Genomic DNA, 18,647 nt, shown 5'->3' with positions numbered 1-18,647 from the left:
TTCTAATGAACTAGGAAATGTGCAATAGAGTATTCAAAGAAGTATCTTGCATTGAAAGTTTCATTCTGCAGCCTTCCCCAAGGTTAATTTTTTTGATGAACTAGACAGTGTAACAAAATATTTAAGTTTACGTTTAGGATTACTTGTGCCTTACCATTATGGGGATAATTAAATGTTAAAAATGGTAATTAGCACTCTGGTACATTTTAAAAGGAGGGGATATTCCATGAAGAGTAACATACCATGTTTAGGTTTTCAAACGTTTTTTAAGGAAATGATTGCTGGATTCTAGAAAACCAACTGTATGTGTTTAAATAATCATTGTTCTTGGTATTTACTAGTCTTTTTCTAGGTTAGGCTTTTAATAACACTAGTAATCAGCAAAGCTCTATATGCTGAATAATATTCGAAACTACATAAAGCAATCTATGATAGTGAGATAAGTGTAGCTATTTTGCTTTGATAAATGTAAGAGGTCATTAAAATTCTTATTGTAAATAAGCTGTTCTTATTTTACATTTAGTTTCATGTTTAGAAAAGAAAAATGTAATGTCTCATCTTATGGATGGCAAAGCAGCAATTGTTCTTTGGTTTCTCAGCCGTGACCTGACCTTCTGGCTAAGAGACAGAGTTGATACCTTCCTTGGACACCATCTGTTCATAATAAATATATATTTAATTTTTAAACATGGACGGTGGGTCACTTAGCTGATATATTAGTATCTTATTTTACTTTAGTATGTTTTCTTTGAAATTGAGAAGAAAGTTGTAATTTCTTATTGTCCTTATTGAAAATTAGTTTAACATTCCATCTAATCAAAATATAATTTCTTAATTTATCGACAACATAATCAAGTTTTTTACGAAGTAGAGATTTTAAATAATTGGCTTAATGTAACCAGGTATGGTGGAAAAGTAATTTCTATATGTTCCTATTTGTACATATGGCTATTAAATATGTTCTCTTCTGACCAAAGTCCACACTTCTAATGGCTTGTTGAAGAGAAATTAAAATGAATTTAGGAAGAGAAAACATGATTAAGTTTCCGTTTTCTTTCTTTTCCCCTCTCTTCCACCCTCTACTGGGATTTAGGTCCTGTTCTAGGTGTACTTTGTACGTATTACATTCTTGTGAAGTGTTAACATTGTAAAATATACAACCAAGACACATTTTGTTTTGTATACTAACCTGCTGCACCACCTTATCTGAAAATCCGTAGTATGAATATTATGATCCTATGGTATTTTAGGGTTCTGAAAAAACAGAATTTTATGGCAAGTATACCTGAGGGCATGTACACACAAAAATTGTACTATTTTAATTTTACCACTATTGTTAAAATCCAACCCCCCGCCTAATTTGTATTTATACTGGTATAATGATGCTTTATACCATATAGCTTATTCCTTTTAAGGGACCTTTATACCAATATAACTGGGTCCACACTGGGGGGTGTACCAGTATAACTCTATTGGTTTAAAAAAAAATGACACCCCCTCCCCAAACTGAAATGCAACATTATACTGGTATGAAGACCATATGTAGACCAGGCCTTAATGTATGGCAGAAGATTTTTGCATATTTAATGCAATATAGACTTCACTTTTTAGTACCTTCCACGGAATTTGAGGTATTATACAATACATTTAATAATAAAATAATTTGTACACAGCTAATGCAGTATAATGGGAAAAGTACTTTAGACACACTGTGAGTTCAGGTTTCAGAGTAACAGCCGTGTTAGTCTGTATCCGCAGAAAGAACAGGAGTACTTGTGGCACCTTAGAGACTAACACATTTATTTGAGCATAAGCTTTCATGGGCTACAGCCCACTTGTTCGGAATGCATAGAATGGAACATATATTGAGGAGATATATATAATACACACACATATAGGATGAAAAGGTGGGAGTTGTCTTACCAACTCTGAGAGGCCAATTAAGTAAGAGAAAAAACTTTTGAAGTGATAATCAAGATAGCCCAGTACAGGCAGTTTGATAAGAAGTGTGAGAATACTTACATGGGGAGATAGATTCAATGTTTGTAATGGCTCAGCCGTTCCCGGTCTCTATTCAAGCCTAAATTGATTGTATCTAGTTTGCATATCAATTCAAGTTCAGCAGTTTCTCATTGGAGTCTGTTTTTGAAGCTTTTCTGTTGCAAAATTGCCACCCTCACGTCTGTTACTGAGTGACCAGACAGGTTAAAGTTCACCTGCACATCTACCAATGTGATATATGCCATCATGTGCCAACAATGCCCCTCTGCCATGTACATTGACCAAACTGGACAATCTCTACGCAAAAGAATAAATGAACACACATCTGACATCTGGAATCATAACATTCAAAAACCAGTAGGCGAACACTTTAAATCTATTTGAGAAATCTTATTTGAGAAATCTGTACAAAGTGTTTTTCATTTTCACTTATTGTTTATTTGATTTTTTTCCAATAAATAAAAAGTTAAAAACAAAGCCAAATCCTTAGTGAGACTGATAAACTATAGGAAAGCAATCTTTTAGGATTGGCTTTAAAATTAGACCTAGCATTGTCCTGAGAGAGAAAATGAAGAACTGAGTTCCAGATCTGCGGCAGAATGAAAGGTTCAAAACCCAGAGGACTTAAACGAAGGAATAGGAGGCTCGTGGATCTAGGCTTCAGAGCCCAAAACAGTATATAAAGGAATTTGGAGAGCATTGACCTGCATGGGCTAGATGAGAGGTGGGCAAACTAAGGCCCGCGGGCCACATCTGGCCCACAGGACCGTTCTCCACGGCCCCTGAGCTCCTGGCCCAGGAGGCTAGCCCCTGGCCCTTCCCCTGCTGTTCCGCCTCCTCCGCAGCCTCAGCTCAGTGTGCCACCAGCGCAATGCTCTGAGCGGTGGGGTGGTGAGCTCCTGGGGCAGCGTGGCTGCAGAGCCCAGCCTGACCTGGTGCTCTGTGCTGCACAGTGTGCGGCTGGCTCTAGCTGGGTGGCGTTGGCTGCCTGTCATGGTGCAGCCACCCTGCCAGTTACTCCAGGCAGCATGGTAAGGGAGCAGGGGAAGGGGGTTGGATAGGGGTTGGGGCGGTCAGAGGGCAGGGAACATGGGGGTTGAATGGGGGTAGGAGTTCTGCGGGGGGGTGGATGGGGCAGAGGTTCTGTGGGGGCAGTCAGGAATGAGAAGAGGGGTTGGATGGGGCAGCTTGGGGCATTCAGGGGTTGGGGTTCCAGGGGGGGTCAGGGGACAGGGAGAAGGGGAGGTTGGATGGGGCATAGGTTATGGGGGGGGCAGTCAGGGAGGAGGGGGGGTTGGATGGGGCGGTAGGGGGCAGTTATGGACAGGGGGGTCTTGGGGGCGGTCAGGGACTAGGGGCAGAGGTACAGGGGGGCTGTCAGGGGCGAGAAGCAGGGGCGGGTGTTGGATTGGGGGTGGGGGCTGTGCCACGCCTGCCTGTTTGGAGAGGTACAGCCTCTCCTAACTGGACCCTCCATACAATTTCTGAAATCCAATGCGGCCCTCAGGCCAAAAATTTTGCTCGCCCCTGGGCTAGACCCAGTTGAAAGATGTACATGTTTCAGCATTTTTGTAAATAATAAAAGGCACCTATGTTGTATAGTGATTATTCAACAAGAATCTAGGATGGGGAATGGAATTGTGTATGAGAAAGCGTTTTGAAAAGATATTTATAGAATGTTTTACCTGGTAGGCCGTAAAACAATCACTTAATGTAATCTAGTTTAGAAAGTACGGATGCAAGGTTTACTAACTCTGCATAGGCCAATGTTTAGACGTGTTCATGAAATGTTAAAAGGAGGATCTGATATAAGGGCTAATATAACTTTCCAATAACAGACCAAGATCAAGGACTGATTAATTTAAATTCATTTTTTTGAAGCAGTATTACCAACTTCAAGTGATCAAAAAAATCATGAGCCTAAAAATTACTAGATTTTAAAATAATATATTTTGTGTTTTTTATTTACCTTCTGGTTTTTGAGCCTGTAGGAGTCATGTTCTCAAGCTTTTCTCTGCATCCCTGAGGGCTAGCAACTTCTTTTCCCCCAAATAAAAGCTGAGATTTTCATGTAACCACTAGACTTCACAAGATGGGGCTTTACAAAAATCACCAGATGGGATGAGAACCTCAGTAAAATGGGAAGAGTTGACAACCTTGACGAAGTTAGGCTAGTACTATATATTGTGTATGTATTTATTTAAAACCAGTATAGCTATTGTGATTTTAGTCAGAGATGTAATGATTCCATTAGCTGGGCAGACAAGAGTGTGCTTTAGCCACAGAAAAGAGAGCATAGGGAAGTCTTTTTGCTCCAAAAAAAGCTAAGGGAAATGTACAATTACAATTGTACAAAATGTGCAGTTTTGATTGTCTTACTTTGTCCTGAATGGCCAAAGTATTGAGGCATCTAGGAGACCAGGATGTGATAATTTGTATAACTATTTTCTGATTTTCTGTGTTATTTTATATAGTTCAAGGCTCCCACAATATTTTTTTAAAATATATTATTATATACAAAAATCCCCCTGTGTGTTTACTTTAACAAGAATCTGTTAGATGACACCCTCCACCCCACACTCCTTGAGGAATGGTTTTAAATTTATAGGGCCCAGTTTTCAAATATGGCTTGGGCTCAGGAATTATGAAGCCCAGTAGCTCTTGATCAAGAAATTTATAAGAATCATTAGTGATCTCTCCCCCATCTCCTCTGGAAAAAATAAATCCATGACAAAAGTTATGTTAATTTATCATGTAAAATTGCATAGTAAAATAGTCAAGATAGGAAATGTGAAAGTTAGGGTTGAACAAAACCTAAGGTGAACTACCTTTGAGGATTATAGTAAAGTCTTTGTGTTCACATCACCAACCAAAGAAGGGAAATGCTTGACTGGTGAACAAAGGGCACAACTCTATTTAACACCAATCACTAAAATCAGACTTGGCACAAATAGTAAGCCCGCACCAAGTCTTTCCTGGATGTATTCAACAGTCCTCTGTCACCTCACAGGAAGTCCCAAGCATATGGCTTTGACTACTGCAGTCCAGTACCATTATACATTAAGCTCCCTACAGTACACAAATGTCATTTTGCTGTTTAGAGGATCATGGTTTTTACTCTAATGACCTTTGGCTCTTTTTGCAGCCTTTCCAAAGCTAGTGTAGTTTTGGTAGTGGATTCCACCGCAAATATTATTTAACCTACTGAATTTTCAAGGACTACTTGCAGAATCTGTTACAGTTAATAAATCTGTTCTAATATGCAAGACAAATATACCACAAGTGAGTGAAATCATGGGGGTGTTTTTATGCAAGAAAACTTACACAGACACAAGAGTAATACCCGGAACCTCATTATCATTAAAACAAAACTTTAAATTGCATATCCCAATGTGACCATATAGATAGAAAAGCTGCTTGCTTAAATAGTCTGGCAAAAATGTCCTCACACCTCTTCTTAGATGATTTGCTTAAAATTGTCCAACAAAGATAGAATGTGCTCACCACAAATTAATGCGGTGGGTCTTTGTCCAGGCAGCAGGAAAAAGAGGACAGGGCTCCTTTAAGGACTCCGGCTGCATTTGGGTCATGAGGGAGGGGAAACGGGGCGGACTTACCTGAATGGAGCCAAGAGGGGAACAGGCAGTGGCCAAACCAGGTGGGGGCACTGACCTACTATGCTGAGGTAGAAAGGTTCTGTGCTGGGCCAATTCTTTACACCTTCGTCACAAACTGACTTTTGGCTTATTTGGTTGTAATGGATTGGCTTTATTATCTATAGATGGTGCAACCGTCTACCACCACTACCTGGCCAGATGCATTCCATCTTCATGGGCCTGCACAATTGTAATGTGCTAGCACAACTCGGCCTGCTGTTGCTGGGTCCTGTGAGAGCCAAGCTAGACCTTACAGCTGTCTGGATCCTCTACTATGTTGTCGAGTTGGATCCTGCTTTGAGGCCTGTAACTAACTGACCTGGTAAAGTTTGCTCCTGATATGATGATTCTTTCAAAACTGATGGGGAAAATATCACTTCCAGGCTGAGACCCTGCAATTAAATATGAACATAACCTTTAATCATAGTGTTGTTGTCTCTTCCACTCTCTTATAATATCACATGTGAAAAATTAATTAGAGTTCATGAGCATTAGAAATAGTATGAAATGGCTTTTGCTATGAAAGTGCCCATAGTTTGTGTTTTTACTTTTATCTGACAGCAATATGGGGTAAAATAAAAATGGTTAAACAGACCAGAAAAAATGATGGTTGCATCAGTCTTCCCACTAATATTGTGGCATCAGCTCTGTGCTGCTGTGTCTGTCATAGCCGCCCTCACCGCTTGCCTGTAACTATCTGCTGCTGCTGTGTGGGAGGGAGGACAGACCTCCATTTCCATCCAGCTCTATACTGGTGCAGGCTGTGGAGAGAGGTAATCCCACTTCACTCCTCTCAACTGCTTCTTCGTGGGGATAAGAGAAGTGCTGCTTAGCCTCCTCTCATATTTTTTCATAATGAGATGAGAGTAACTTTCCTCCTCCTTCAAAACAAACAACAAACAAAATGCAGCCATAACCCCCACAGCCTTAAAATATCTTGCTCCACAGTGAGTTTTATTAAACCCATTTTTTGCTCACCTTTACTGGTGGTTGCTGAGCTAATCTCTGGTGCCCCCGTGCTTGCTATTAAAAATGTCTCCATAGGAATTTACCTACATACTGGGGCTGAAAGTGCTGCTCCAAAAGAAGTTATTGCAGTTCAGACACTTTGGCAAACCAAATAACAGTATTTTCAGAAAAGTAATATAGTCAAAATCCCAACAATGTTACATGTTCTGGGCGTTCCCCCTTGTTCAGCTGTCTAGGTATTCATCCTACAGTCATCTCTGTAGTATCGGAATACCAGATCGGTCTTGGGGTTGCCCAGAGAGAGGCCACAAGGGCCCTTGCTAGTTGTCCGTTGACCAGTATTATCAACCCCAACAGTTTGAAAATCATGAATCAAAAATATGTAGGTCTTTTATTTATTTATTTGCTTTATTTATATACACACGTACACACTAAAATCTTGTCAAAAGTCTTTCTTTTGGTTTTTGAACTCCCACTTTTGTGTGTGTGTGTGTGTGTGTGAGAGAGAGAGAGAGAGAGAGAGAGAGACACAATTACAAGTTGAAAATTCTACCTTAACTGCATCGAAATGTGCCCCACACAAACAGGACCCTGCTCCCTGACACTCCCCATTCCTCGCTCTTCATTGAAAAGTTTCTCTTCTCTCCCCCTCCTCCCTACCCCAAGTAGGTCCCCTACAGCACCAGCATTCTCTCCAGCAGGCTCTTGTGATGCTCCACTGCACTTTCCTCCGCAGCAGCCTGCAGGCGAAGGAGCATCACCTGAGCTCCTATCTCCATTCACGCTCTTTCACTTGCTGTGGTAGTGGAAGAGGGGATGGTGAGGTCACGGCTACTGATTTTGGGAACGGGGCATCTCTGCTGTGCCGCACCTGTTTCAATGCTTTGGCCTTGTGAGCACACACGAAGCCATTGCTAAGATTGCCTGCAGCACAAATAGCTCAGTGGCCTCTGAGCTGCATGTGTTTTATCACACAGTTGAAAGAGCCTCCAAAACGGCAACAGTCACAATGATATGAGCGTTGACAACACAGAATTACAGCCTGCCCTGTTTCAGTGGGTTGCATCATTTGTCTCTTGGAATCTTTAGATGGCCTATTGATTTGTGTGCTGGTCAGAAGACTTAAATCCTTAAATGGGGTTGAATACAAAGCAGGGGCCTATTTTGCTACTATGCTTCCCCTTCCTTAACTGCCTTTTCCATCCACTCCTGAACTGGCGTTGAGTTCCACCCCAACGTTTGGTTTTGTGTTTTGGTCTAGCAACATTGTGTACCTATCTGCTCTTGTTTTAATTACCTAGTCACATGAAACATTTTTTTCCCTTTTTTGTAATACGTACATTTTAGCGGATCTTATGAGACATATACATTTTTAACCAAATTTTTACTACTTGTTTGTACAGCCTCACAATTTATCACATTTTCATAGCATTTATAGAAGGTTTAAATTTTGAAGCCAAGTGTAGGCTTTGGATGTTCTTGATTCCCATCCTGTTAGCAATTTTAAAAACAAACAAACCACGTGCACTGTTGGGGACTGTTCAGGATTATCCTGGTGATGACTCTAGCTCTCTTTACAAAGGTGGATAGTTTTTCTGATGCAATCTGCTGTGTCAGATGGCCCTGTCTGGGAGGCCGGAGGTTTAGAGACTGCTCAGAACATAGGGCTGCCTAATTGATATCAGAATTAATATAGGGAGTTGCTCATAGTTGGAAGAAATGGCTACAGTTGACCCCTACTGCGGGGAATATCTGCATGTGCAGTGATGGATTTTTTTTATGTCATGTCCAGAATAAAATATTTTGAATTTTTACTACATACGTGCAAAAATATCTTTTCATTAGCTTGAATATATAGCACGGTATGAATGATTTATTATCTGAAAAATTATGTAATATAAGACCGCAATAAAAATTACTCTGGGATCAAAATTATGTTAAAAATGTCACATATATAATTGCTTTTAAATAGTGTATCCAAGTATGCTTGAATATTCACACTAGTGGTACCTCATACTGAAGGCAACTGCAGGGATGAAGTATAGCCACAGTCCAGCAAAGATTTACACATATACTTAACTTTATGCACAATGAGTGTTTCTGTTAATGTAAATGTGGCTATTTGCATTGAGGAAAGTTGAACATGTGAGCATCTGGGCCTGCATATGTGGGAAATGCCATGTTGAACAGTGGCAGATTTAGAGTTAGTGGAGCCCTGTTCGCACCTTCGTTTTCGGGGGTCATCGTAAGTAATATTTTGTAAAGAGGCACTTTCAATTGCCAGTATTGCCTAATTTGTCAAATGATCCTGATTCATCATATTTTGCAAATAATTTTAACTTGTTTCAATACAGAAAAACGTTCACCAGAAGCATTTGTGACAGGTATTGTTAAAAATATTTTCAGAGTAGTTTCTACCTTTGGAAAGGTTGCCTGCAAACCGTCACATACAAGTCTGTACAAATCAACTGATTATCTCGAAGCACAGACCTCATCATTTTTGATTAAAATGAATGAAATGTTTCACTTCATCTTGAAAAAGATTTGTCTATGTTCTCTCAGTAGAATTCACTTAATTTCTTACTGTAGAGGCTTTTAGCATTTTCGTCCATACTTCTGTCAAAAAACACGCAAAATAAATCCACACTTTTCTTTAGAGATTCACCTCTCCTCTGCAATTGCACTATTATTGTGTCACAAGTAACACTGACGGTCTCAATGATAATCTTCTCTTTCCCTTTTAAATTGATTTCATTGTCTCTAGTTTCATTGAAAAATAACTTTCTACTTTTTTTACGCTTCTCATCAGATATATCAAAGGAACCTATATTTTCTGTTCATATTCGTACCTCTGCTTCCACCGAGCTATAATCTTTTCCAACTTCCATGACAAAAATTTTAACTGAGGCTAACAATTGTGCAGCATTCAGTAAATTTGTATCAACCTTTTGCAGCGACGGTGCAACCTTTAATGCTGATGGCATTAATTCTTTAAAGTAAAGGGTTCCACAAAAGAGTAAAAATAGCAATATCGTACTTTTCAAACTTCTGCTAAGGATTTTGCTTCAGTTTTCACGCACGTTTTTTTCAGAAATTGATGTGGATATGTCTAATAAGGTTTTCTTTATATCATCATAGCTCATTTTCAAAGCCAAAACAGCATCCGCACGAGCAGACCACCCGGTGTCACAAATTCTTTAACTGTCAAATGTTTTTCATTTGCCTGCTCCAAGTGTGATTGTAACATACTCCACCAATGCGTGGAAACTGGAAAAAAAGCATACACGTTTTGAAAAAAGTCAAAAAAATGTGGAGCTCCCTTACAAGATTCGGCTGCACTGTTGGAAATTAAATGTAAGGAATGGCTGGAATGTGGTATGAATAAAGCAGAGGGGCTTGCGTTGTTCAGTCTTGCCTGTAGACCTGAATATTTTCCTGCCAGATTTGTGGCGTTGTCATGGGCAGAGCTTTTGATAATTTTTCATGTCCAAACCTGAATTTGCAATGAATTCCAAGACAGTTGTCTCTAGACATTCAGAAGTGTGGGATTTTAGTGGGACAAAACAAATCGCTCCCCAACTTGACCATTGCCAGTCACATATCTTAAAATTAATGTTAATTGGTCTACATGATTCACATCTGGTGTTGAATTGACTATTATGGAATAGTACTTGGCATCCTTTACTTCATCAGTGAATTGGTTTCTAAGCCGCTCTGCCATTATATTGATGAATTCATCATAGGTTTGGTGTGTTAAAAAGTTGGTCTTCCCTGAGCCACAATACTGATAATTTTTCAAATGTTTTTTGAGGAAAATTGTCAAATTCACTAAGACATTCAAGTCAGGTTAAAAAAATTACTTTTTTGATTTGACAATGGTGACTCATCATGTCCTCTTAGAGGTAGTCCCAAAGAAGACAGCAGTTTGACGATGGCAACATGTCTCAGCACTTTCCTCCAATAAGAATACTCCTTTTCAAACTGAGCCGATAACACAAAATCAATTCTTCCAGATAATTTACACCTTTGAACAAGCTTACACATTGCATGAATATGAGCTTTGGAAGTCTCACGATCAGCAATATGTCTTGCAACATTTCTCCATTAAAGTACCCATCAACAAATGTTTGTTTTTCCTTTACTATGGTCAGGGAATAATTTGAAAACATATCAGTAGACCGCCTTAGTGGTGTCTGAAAAAATCAACCAAATTCTCATTTCTGTCATCCCATTTTTCTTCATCCTCAGAAAATGGGACTCAATGAAGACCTCTGAATTGCTTTTGTCCTGCAACCTCATACTCTTTTCTCAAATTTTCCATATTACCTACGTTTTTTGATTTATTTACTAAGAATTATTCTATCATATCTAATTAAATAGATTTTGGCCATAATGCAATGTCTTCAGGATAGGTTTCTTCCTTTAATTCGACAAAATTACCAATATTTTGTAGTTCCATTGTCAATTCAGAGTCCACTTGTTCAACTTTTGCAGTCGTGGTTTCCCCACAACTCAGCAAGTGATCAGATAATTCCGATGTTTCCTTGCTCATACTTTCTGATCAATGTCCATTATTCAATACTTCAAGCTTTTAAAAATAAGATGACAAACTGTCTTTTTGCTTAGCTTCGTCTTCTTGCCTCGCCTTCATCTTTTTGCGTTTTTGACTGACAGACTCAGTGTTGCTTCATTGCTAAAAAACTGACCTTGATTTTAGGCAGATTAAAAATGTCTGAAAGAACAGGGGCCTAGCCACCGTTGGGCCTGGGTGGGCCATGAACACCCAATTAGGTTTATCGCAGTTAATCCCACGTTTTTATCTAGCTCTGTAAAAACGGGATTTTTAACCATTACATACTAGTGACAAATCACAGGCATTGTTGCAAAGAGCAGGGGAGGGTGCTTTTGTTCAATTGGATAATTGGTCAAGCAGACAGACTTTGATTGGCAAATGACGATTTCCCTTAGTTGCTGTTATGCTATCGCCAAGACAGCGAAAAACTGGCAAAGCAAAATTCTTTGCTAGACTACTTAAAAAAAAAAAAAAAAATGTTTAGAGCTAAGTTTGCAGAATGCAGAAAGCCTGGACTGCTTCGTGACTTGCAACACTTACGAAATTCAGTCATTTGTCAGATTTGTCCTGCATATTCTCCGCAGAAAGGCAATCATCACTAAGATATATTTTTTTAAAAAGGATCTCACTTCTTACTTTATGTTCCTCTATTTTCATAATTATTAGAGACCACAAGACTGAAATATCAAATGAAAAAATACTATAGCTTCATGATACCTATATATCCATACACACACACACACTTTTGCTGAACACATGTAGCAGTATTTTGTATGTACAGAACTGTTTTTCAGTTAATTTTGTTCATCATTGCACCTCAGATCAAAGGAGATTGGTTTAAGAATTAATGTTCTTGGCTTTTTAAAATAAATTTGGCTTCTAGCCTATTCTTGATTTGTTATAAGGCTTCCGAAGTATTTTTCTGAATTCAGTTCAATGTAGGATTTTATCTTTTATCAGTGGTTAATCATTTTCATTTGTGAAAGATTTCTTTGCCTTTTCTGTCAGCTCTGCAGTTATTCTGAGTTCTATGAAAAACATCTGCTAGCTTAGAAATTTAAATTTGCAGTTTTCTACATAGAATACAGTCTGTATTAATATGGACAAGAATTAAAGAATTATTTTAATTTTGTAATTTGACCTGTTTTGAACAAAATTATCAAAGTGTTTAGAAGTAAAGAGATGTCTAGTTAGTTAAATGGAGAATTTTCACAAAACACTTTAGCATGGTTAAATGAAGATAGTCGGTTGGATTTAATTTGAGAAGAGGCTGTTTTAAAAAAAAAAAAATTTATGAGAAATCATTCTTTACATTTTTGTATGAAGTTGCATTAGTTTACTTTGAGCCCATCTACAGTGTGTTAATGTGAAAATACCTGTAAGATTGTATAAGGGTTCTTCCCCTACAATCTAATGAGTGAGAAGTAAAATGCTTGTTTGCTTTTTAGTATTATAAGAAAAAGACTGCAAAAGGTACTTGTTTCCTACAAAAAGGGAGGTTTAAAACGTAAGTACTTGTTGATTAGGATGTCCGAAATTAGTAATTTACAGAGACAAACAATGTATTGTAGTTTCTTAAATTTTTCCTAAAAAGTTGATTTTATCTAGTAAAACTTGATCCTTCTGTTTTTGAATAATATATTATTTTTTGTTTTCATTTATTTGTGGTGTACTGAAATGGCAGTTCTTTTATTGGGTTTTATTCTGTCGTCTTTTTACAGACAAAGTTTCTGTTTATGTCAAAGGGAGTTTTAACAATTGAGATGGAAGACAAGATTACATAATATATATATTTTTAAGTTACATACAAAAATATTTAAAGAATGCTAAAGTTACAAAATCAAACACTCAGAAGTTGCCTGTGCAATGTTAATGAGGTGAATATGCATAGGAAGTCTGTGATAGAGCCACAATACATGAGAATGTCCTTTTGTGTTCTTGCAACTCACTGCCTTTTTTTTCTGTCTATCCTGTGGACTGAAAGAAGCAAATATCCTGAAGAAATAATACATGAGCATGTAATTAAAAATGGTACCATGATATAAATATACAATCAGGTCAAATTTAAGGTTTCATAGACATGATTATCATCAAAAAATTCCAGATGTGAAAGATTAATGGCCTGCTTTTGATTCTGCACTACTATGTGAGTGAGCTCAAATAGCAATCACTGCATGCAGTTCCATGGATTGGAGGGGGCAAAACTTCCTTCCCCACTTCCATAGAATTCTCTTGTGCTTAAGTTACTCCTAAAACGCTTGGGAACCAGGATTTAACACTAAAAGAATAAACACACTGTCTCATAATGTCTCTCTCTTTACAGCCACATTTATGATTTATAACTGCACTTCCTGATGATCAAATGTAAGTTTTAATTTTGTAAAGGGATGTATTATTTTTTGTACTACACTAATACACTTCGACGTCTACTAAAATGCTATTATCATCACTTTCCCATGCTCTGACTGCATTACTTCACACCTTGCCTCCTTCTTTAGTTTAATGTCCCTTTTAAGCACATCAGATTTAAGTTCCTAGAACTTCAAAAGTTCAAAGTTTTTTACAAAATGTTGTCACCACCTACATCTGCTTTCAGTTCTCCCTTACTCTCTTCCCATACCTTTCTCCTCATGTTTTCCTTATCCCAGAGCTTGACTATATGACAAGCCAGGGTCTGACTCAACAATGCAATAGTTTGCCACATATTAACTCACCATATGGACCCTACTACTGTGCACTAAAAGTTCCATAATGTGCTTTGACATACTGCTGTTTGAAACCAGACTACAACATTGCGCTAGGAATGTGCATCAGCAGGGTCTGTATGGACACTTTGTGCATGACACACTGGCATGCACTAGAATTTACGCCCCAGCTTGTGTACACAAACACAACATGTGGACTGAGTTTGTAACTTGGAGGGAGGAGGGGAGACCATTTACAGGAGTTTCCCAGGATGCAAACACATCACAACCATAGATAAAGATACCCTTCAGATCACCCTTATACATTGGACCAAGTGTCCTCAGGATTGATTGGACTGATGCACAGCCAGTTTATAAGGCTGTCTGAAACAGTCATATCTTTCACTATTGTGTAAAGTGGCCTCAAGATATGTAATATGCTATGTTTCAGGAGTAGTATCAGAAACTACTGGCTGAATTATCAGACCAAACTACTTAATGGTATTTGTGGTTTGGATGGTACTCCTTCTAAGGTGTTGATACACAGCAATAAATGAGGGTTTATTTTTTGTTAATCAAGACTTCATTGTGCTTGGACGAGAACAAGCTCATTGGGACTTAATCCAAATAAATTTGGGGATACTTTAGGATCTCTAATTGCACGGGTGCTTTTGGTGTTCAGGGTGCCTTTTTATTATTTCTTTTTGCTGTGATGATTGATTGTAATTGTTTCTGACGTGAACTTTTCCAGCCTTATCCACTCCTTTGTGGGTTACTACAATGCTATCTACGTGGGCTCTTGGAAACCCACTTGGAAAGTACAGGTGACACGGAATGCTGTAGTATGCCTGCTTAATGCCGAATATTTTGGGGAGAATATTATGCCAGTACTTCAGACTATAATGGCTCCCTGACTGATTCTGGTTGGAAGTCGTGGGCACATATTGATCTTTAAAGCCCCACCAGAGGTACATTGTTTGGGTCCCAGCTACTTTGACAACCTGCTTTTCTCTTTCTGCATCCTTATGACAATTGAGATCAGCTGATGCGTTCTTACCTTCAATTCTTTGATTTGAACATCTGGCAGATGGAGGCAGGGCATTTTCAACAGAGGTCTCTACTTTGGAATTTGTTTCCCACTTTGGTCCGACAGAACCTGAGCCTATTTACCTTCAGGAGACAGTTTAAAGCCCATCTGTTCACTTAGGCTTTTCCCTGAGAGGGTGATGATAGGGTGTGTTTATGTTTATAGTTGCAAAATAGAGGTTTTAAAATATTTAGTTGACATTTGTCAACTACTTTTTGTTGTTGTTGTTTTTTTTAAATGTGGCTGTTCATGAATACATTTTTTTTTTAATAAAAGGTATGTTGCAGGAGTGTTGCTTACCTCTGAAGATGGGAAAGAACTCAGGCAAAAAAATAAATAGGATTAGGGAAAACGAACATTAATGAACTGCTGCTGCTAACTAGACTAGAACATAGTGAATCTGTTCAGACTTTCATTCTATCGAACTTAAATATGATACCCTTTGGAAATGAGCAAAATTAAGATTTTTTTAAAACGCATACTTACCATCTAAAAAATGTTACTGGTCCAATACATTACTTATATTGAATACATCCAATACACTGAATTAATTTATTATGATTTCCCAGTTTCTACATCTTTGTGTTAAACAGTAAAACTTGCCGCTAGTTTGTTTATTTTGTATACTTTCAGGAAATGAAAAATATTGTATGGAAACATTTAGACAGATTTTAATCTGATTTTCATTCATGAAACATCATTGGAACTCTTAAAAAATGTAATTTCAACAAACTAGAATATAACTCCTAACAAGAAAGTAATGTTTTATTAGAAATGCCAAAGGACTGTATTAGGAAAAAAATGCTTTACACACTGATACCTTTTGTTGGCTGTGGATAATGAATTGTTTGAGACATCATGACTTACTATAAATGCTTTGGGCTAATATTTTCATGAAGAAACAGAGACAACATAACTATGAAGGTGTTTCAGGAATTCATATTGACACTGGAATACGTTCCTTTTTATTTAAAGTATTTGAATATTTAAGTAAATTGGAGAAGAATGTTAGTGGAAAGTGTGATGGTGTGGCATAAAGGTACCTGTATAAGTGTTTAAATACTGAACAAAGTTTTGCTACGAAAGGTATTTTCTGTTTTGGAAGATGGGATAGTTCTTTTAGTATTTTTGAGGTAGTTAATGTAGGACTTTTATTTCTCTTTGAAAATTGTATGTGCTTAGAGACATGAGAGAGGCTTACAATATATATGCTAGAAACAAAGACCCCAATCCTGCAAAACATGCACATGCTTAAATTTAGCACATCAGTAGTCTAACTAACTTTAACTGGACTGTTCAAGTACTTAACATTAAGTAGGTGTGTATGGCCTACTTATGTGAAGAAGGCAACAAGATTTGATAGTGGTCAGCATCTTATATGATCAGGCCCCACAAATAAGAGCTCTTTTAAATGAATACAAATGGTAAGAAACACCTTAATGCCTTTTAAAGTGCAATATGAAGTGAATACAAATCAAATGTAGTTGTTTTTTAATGAGCTGATTGAACAGAGAACACAGTGGAACTAAAATTTTATGGGGGGCATTCTTGTACAATAATATTCATGGGGAACATTTTTGTACAAGAATATTATCAATGTTCATGTTGACGTATCTGTTTTCATAGGCTTAATATTTTAATAAGAAAAAATGGTGAAATAAGATATTAATAAAATAAATGAGCTTTGATACTTCAAATTACTTCCTTTCATTTCCTTGTTTCTTTATTAAACTTTATTTTTACACACCAAAGAACTCCGTTCCTTTTTTCATTAAATGAAATCATGCTTTATTTTTCTAATAATTTTTGATCACATAAGGTAGATTGTCTTAAAATTTACCTACATATATTTTTAAAATGTATTTTCTTATATATTTTTAAAGGAAATAGAGAAATTGGGATTAGAGCTGAATGAAAACAAACTGCGTTTGGAACAAGCACAGCAGGATGCAGCAAGAGCCAAAGACGAGTGCCTAAAACTGACAGAACTGCTGGGTAAATCTGAGCACCAACTGCACCTCACCAGGTACTCCTTATCTTATTACATGCCACAGCACCAATTTCATTCTGCTAATTTTTGCCACAGGCTTCCCCACAGTTGTTGCAGATACTCATAATCATTCACTGCATGCATTGCTTTCGGGCGTTTTAGGAGAAGTGAAGATATGGTAAATAAAGCATCCATTTACCTAAATGATGATCTTTCAAAAAGCCAAAATACATTTATTAAATAAAAAGTCTGTAAGCACCAAACTGTACAGCATTTATTGGTTTAGAAACTCTGCTGCTTCAAATTTGTGAATTTAGGGTATTGTGACATAACAATGTAAATACTTACTGATGTCAATTATGAAGCTATACTTCATCTGAGATTAAACAGTGTACATCATTTAACACACTAGGAATATAGGGAGAGATTCGGGACAGATCCATGAGAATAGCATTTCTGTCATTTGCCTCAATGCAAATAATAAGATTGACAGAAACATGTTTGTGTCACACAAGCTGGGATCTTTAAAGGCTTATTCCATCATTGAACATAAACTACCAACCTATACTTAATTCTTACTATTAGACCTGTAGAGAAAATTCCAGAGTGGCAACTTGCTGATCATTAATTCCACCTTGAGTTTCAATAACGGTTAAAATTTCTCTTTTTGCTAAATACACGGCTGCTTCTTTCAATCTTTTGTATCACTTTTATCTGTTGGTAAAAATCCAGGGTCAGATTTGAGGCCCTTACTCAGTCCTAAATTAGACAAAAACTCTCACTGGAGTCAATCTAAACTTACCTGAATAACAGCCTAATTGACAGTGGAGTATTCACACTCCTGGTCTAATCCAGCACCCACTGAATTTAGTGAGAATTTTATCATTGATTTCAATGACAGAAGAATCGGATCCAATATAAACTTTCTAAATTGATTTAATCAGTCTTTTATTCAGCTAAATTTCAGTGTTATTCAGAGCACGGTAGTTTAACAGATGGAAGAAAGCACCACAGTAACAGCCTGTATTCAGAGAAAAAAATATGCTAGAGGTTGATGAACTTGAAAAAAGTTTTGGGTGAGTTGTTAAGATATCTAAAGTTTGGATTTAGCAGAACTTCCTTAATAATGATTTGTTGTGATAGTTAACCAAATGGTTTACCAAGCTACGTTTTAGCAAAAGACTGATCAGGGATGATAAAGCTGTGTGATATCGTTGAGAAAATCCTAACACATATTTTCTGAGAAAATCTTTAACTCTCTTAATAATACAGATTAATAACTATAAATTTAACATGGTTCAACACTTAAATCTGGGTGCATAATGGGTGCAAAACGATTCAGGTAGCTGTTTAATTACAGACATTTTACTATCTGACTTAGTGTATACAATATGGCCTTTTGTTTATAAAATAAAAAGTATGCTCATGCTGATTTAGTATATAGTTCTAACTTTTTTATAAAAAGGGAGATATAGGGGCCAAATCTTCCCCTTAAAAGTCACCAAATTCTATAATTATCTGTTCTGTTACCACCCTCATAGGGTGGCCAAGTGTCTGGTTTTCAAACGGAAAGTCGGGTCGAAAAGGGGACCTGACCGTATCCAGTCACATCTACTAACCAGACACTCAAAGTCCAGTTACTGCAGGCAGGGAGGTGCCAGGTCATCACCCGTGCCAGGCCCTACTC

The 18,647-nt window shown here is 37.5% G+C and overlaps 1 protein-coding gene across 8 annotated transcripts in view; it reads left to right on the top strand.

Annotated features, from left to right (window-relative positions):
• SDCCAG8 (SHH signaling and ciliogenesis regulator SDCCAG8) overlaps positions 1-18,647 on the top strand; it is a 154,724-nt gene that overhangs the window by 48,820 nt on the left and 87,257 nt on the right. For all 8 annotated transcript variants that reach the window (XM_054024248.1, XM_054024253.1, XM_054024250.1 and 5 more), the window contains exon 13: positions 16,854-16,996. In XM_054024248.1, coding sequence (XP_053880223.1) covers positions 16,854-16,996 — 143 coding nt within the window. The remainder of the gene's footprint in view (positions 1-16,853; positions 16,997-18,647) is intronic.

The sequence above is a fragment of the Malaclemys terrapin genome, chromosome 3, assembly GCF_027887155.1.
Source record: "Malaclemys terrapin pileata isolate rMalTer1 chromosome 3, rMalTer1.hap1, whole genome shotgun sequence".
Classification (NCBI taxonomy): domain Eukaryota; kingdom Metazoa; phylum Chordata; order Testudines; family Emydidae; genus Malaclemys; species Malaclemys terrapin.
Note: the sequence above shows the minus strand (reverse complement) of the source record. Positions and strands in the feature narration are given on the sequence as shown.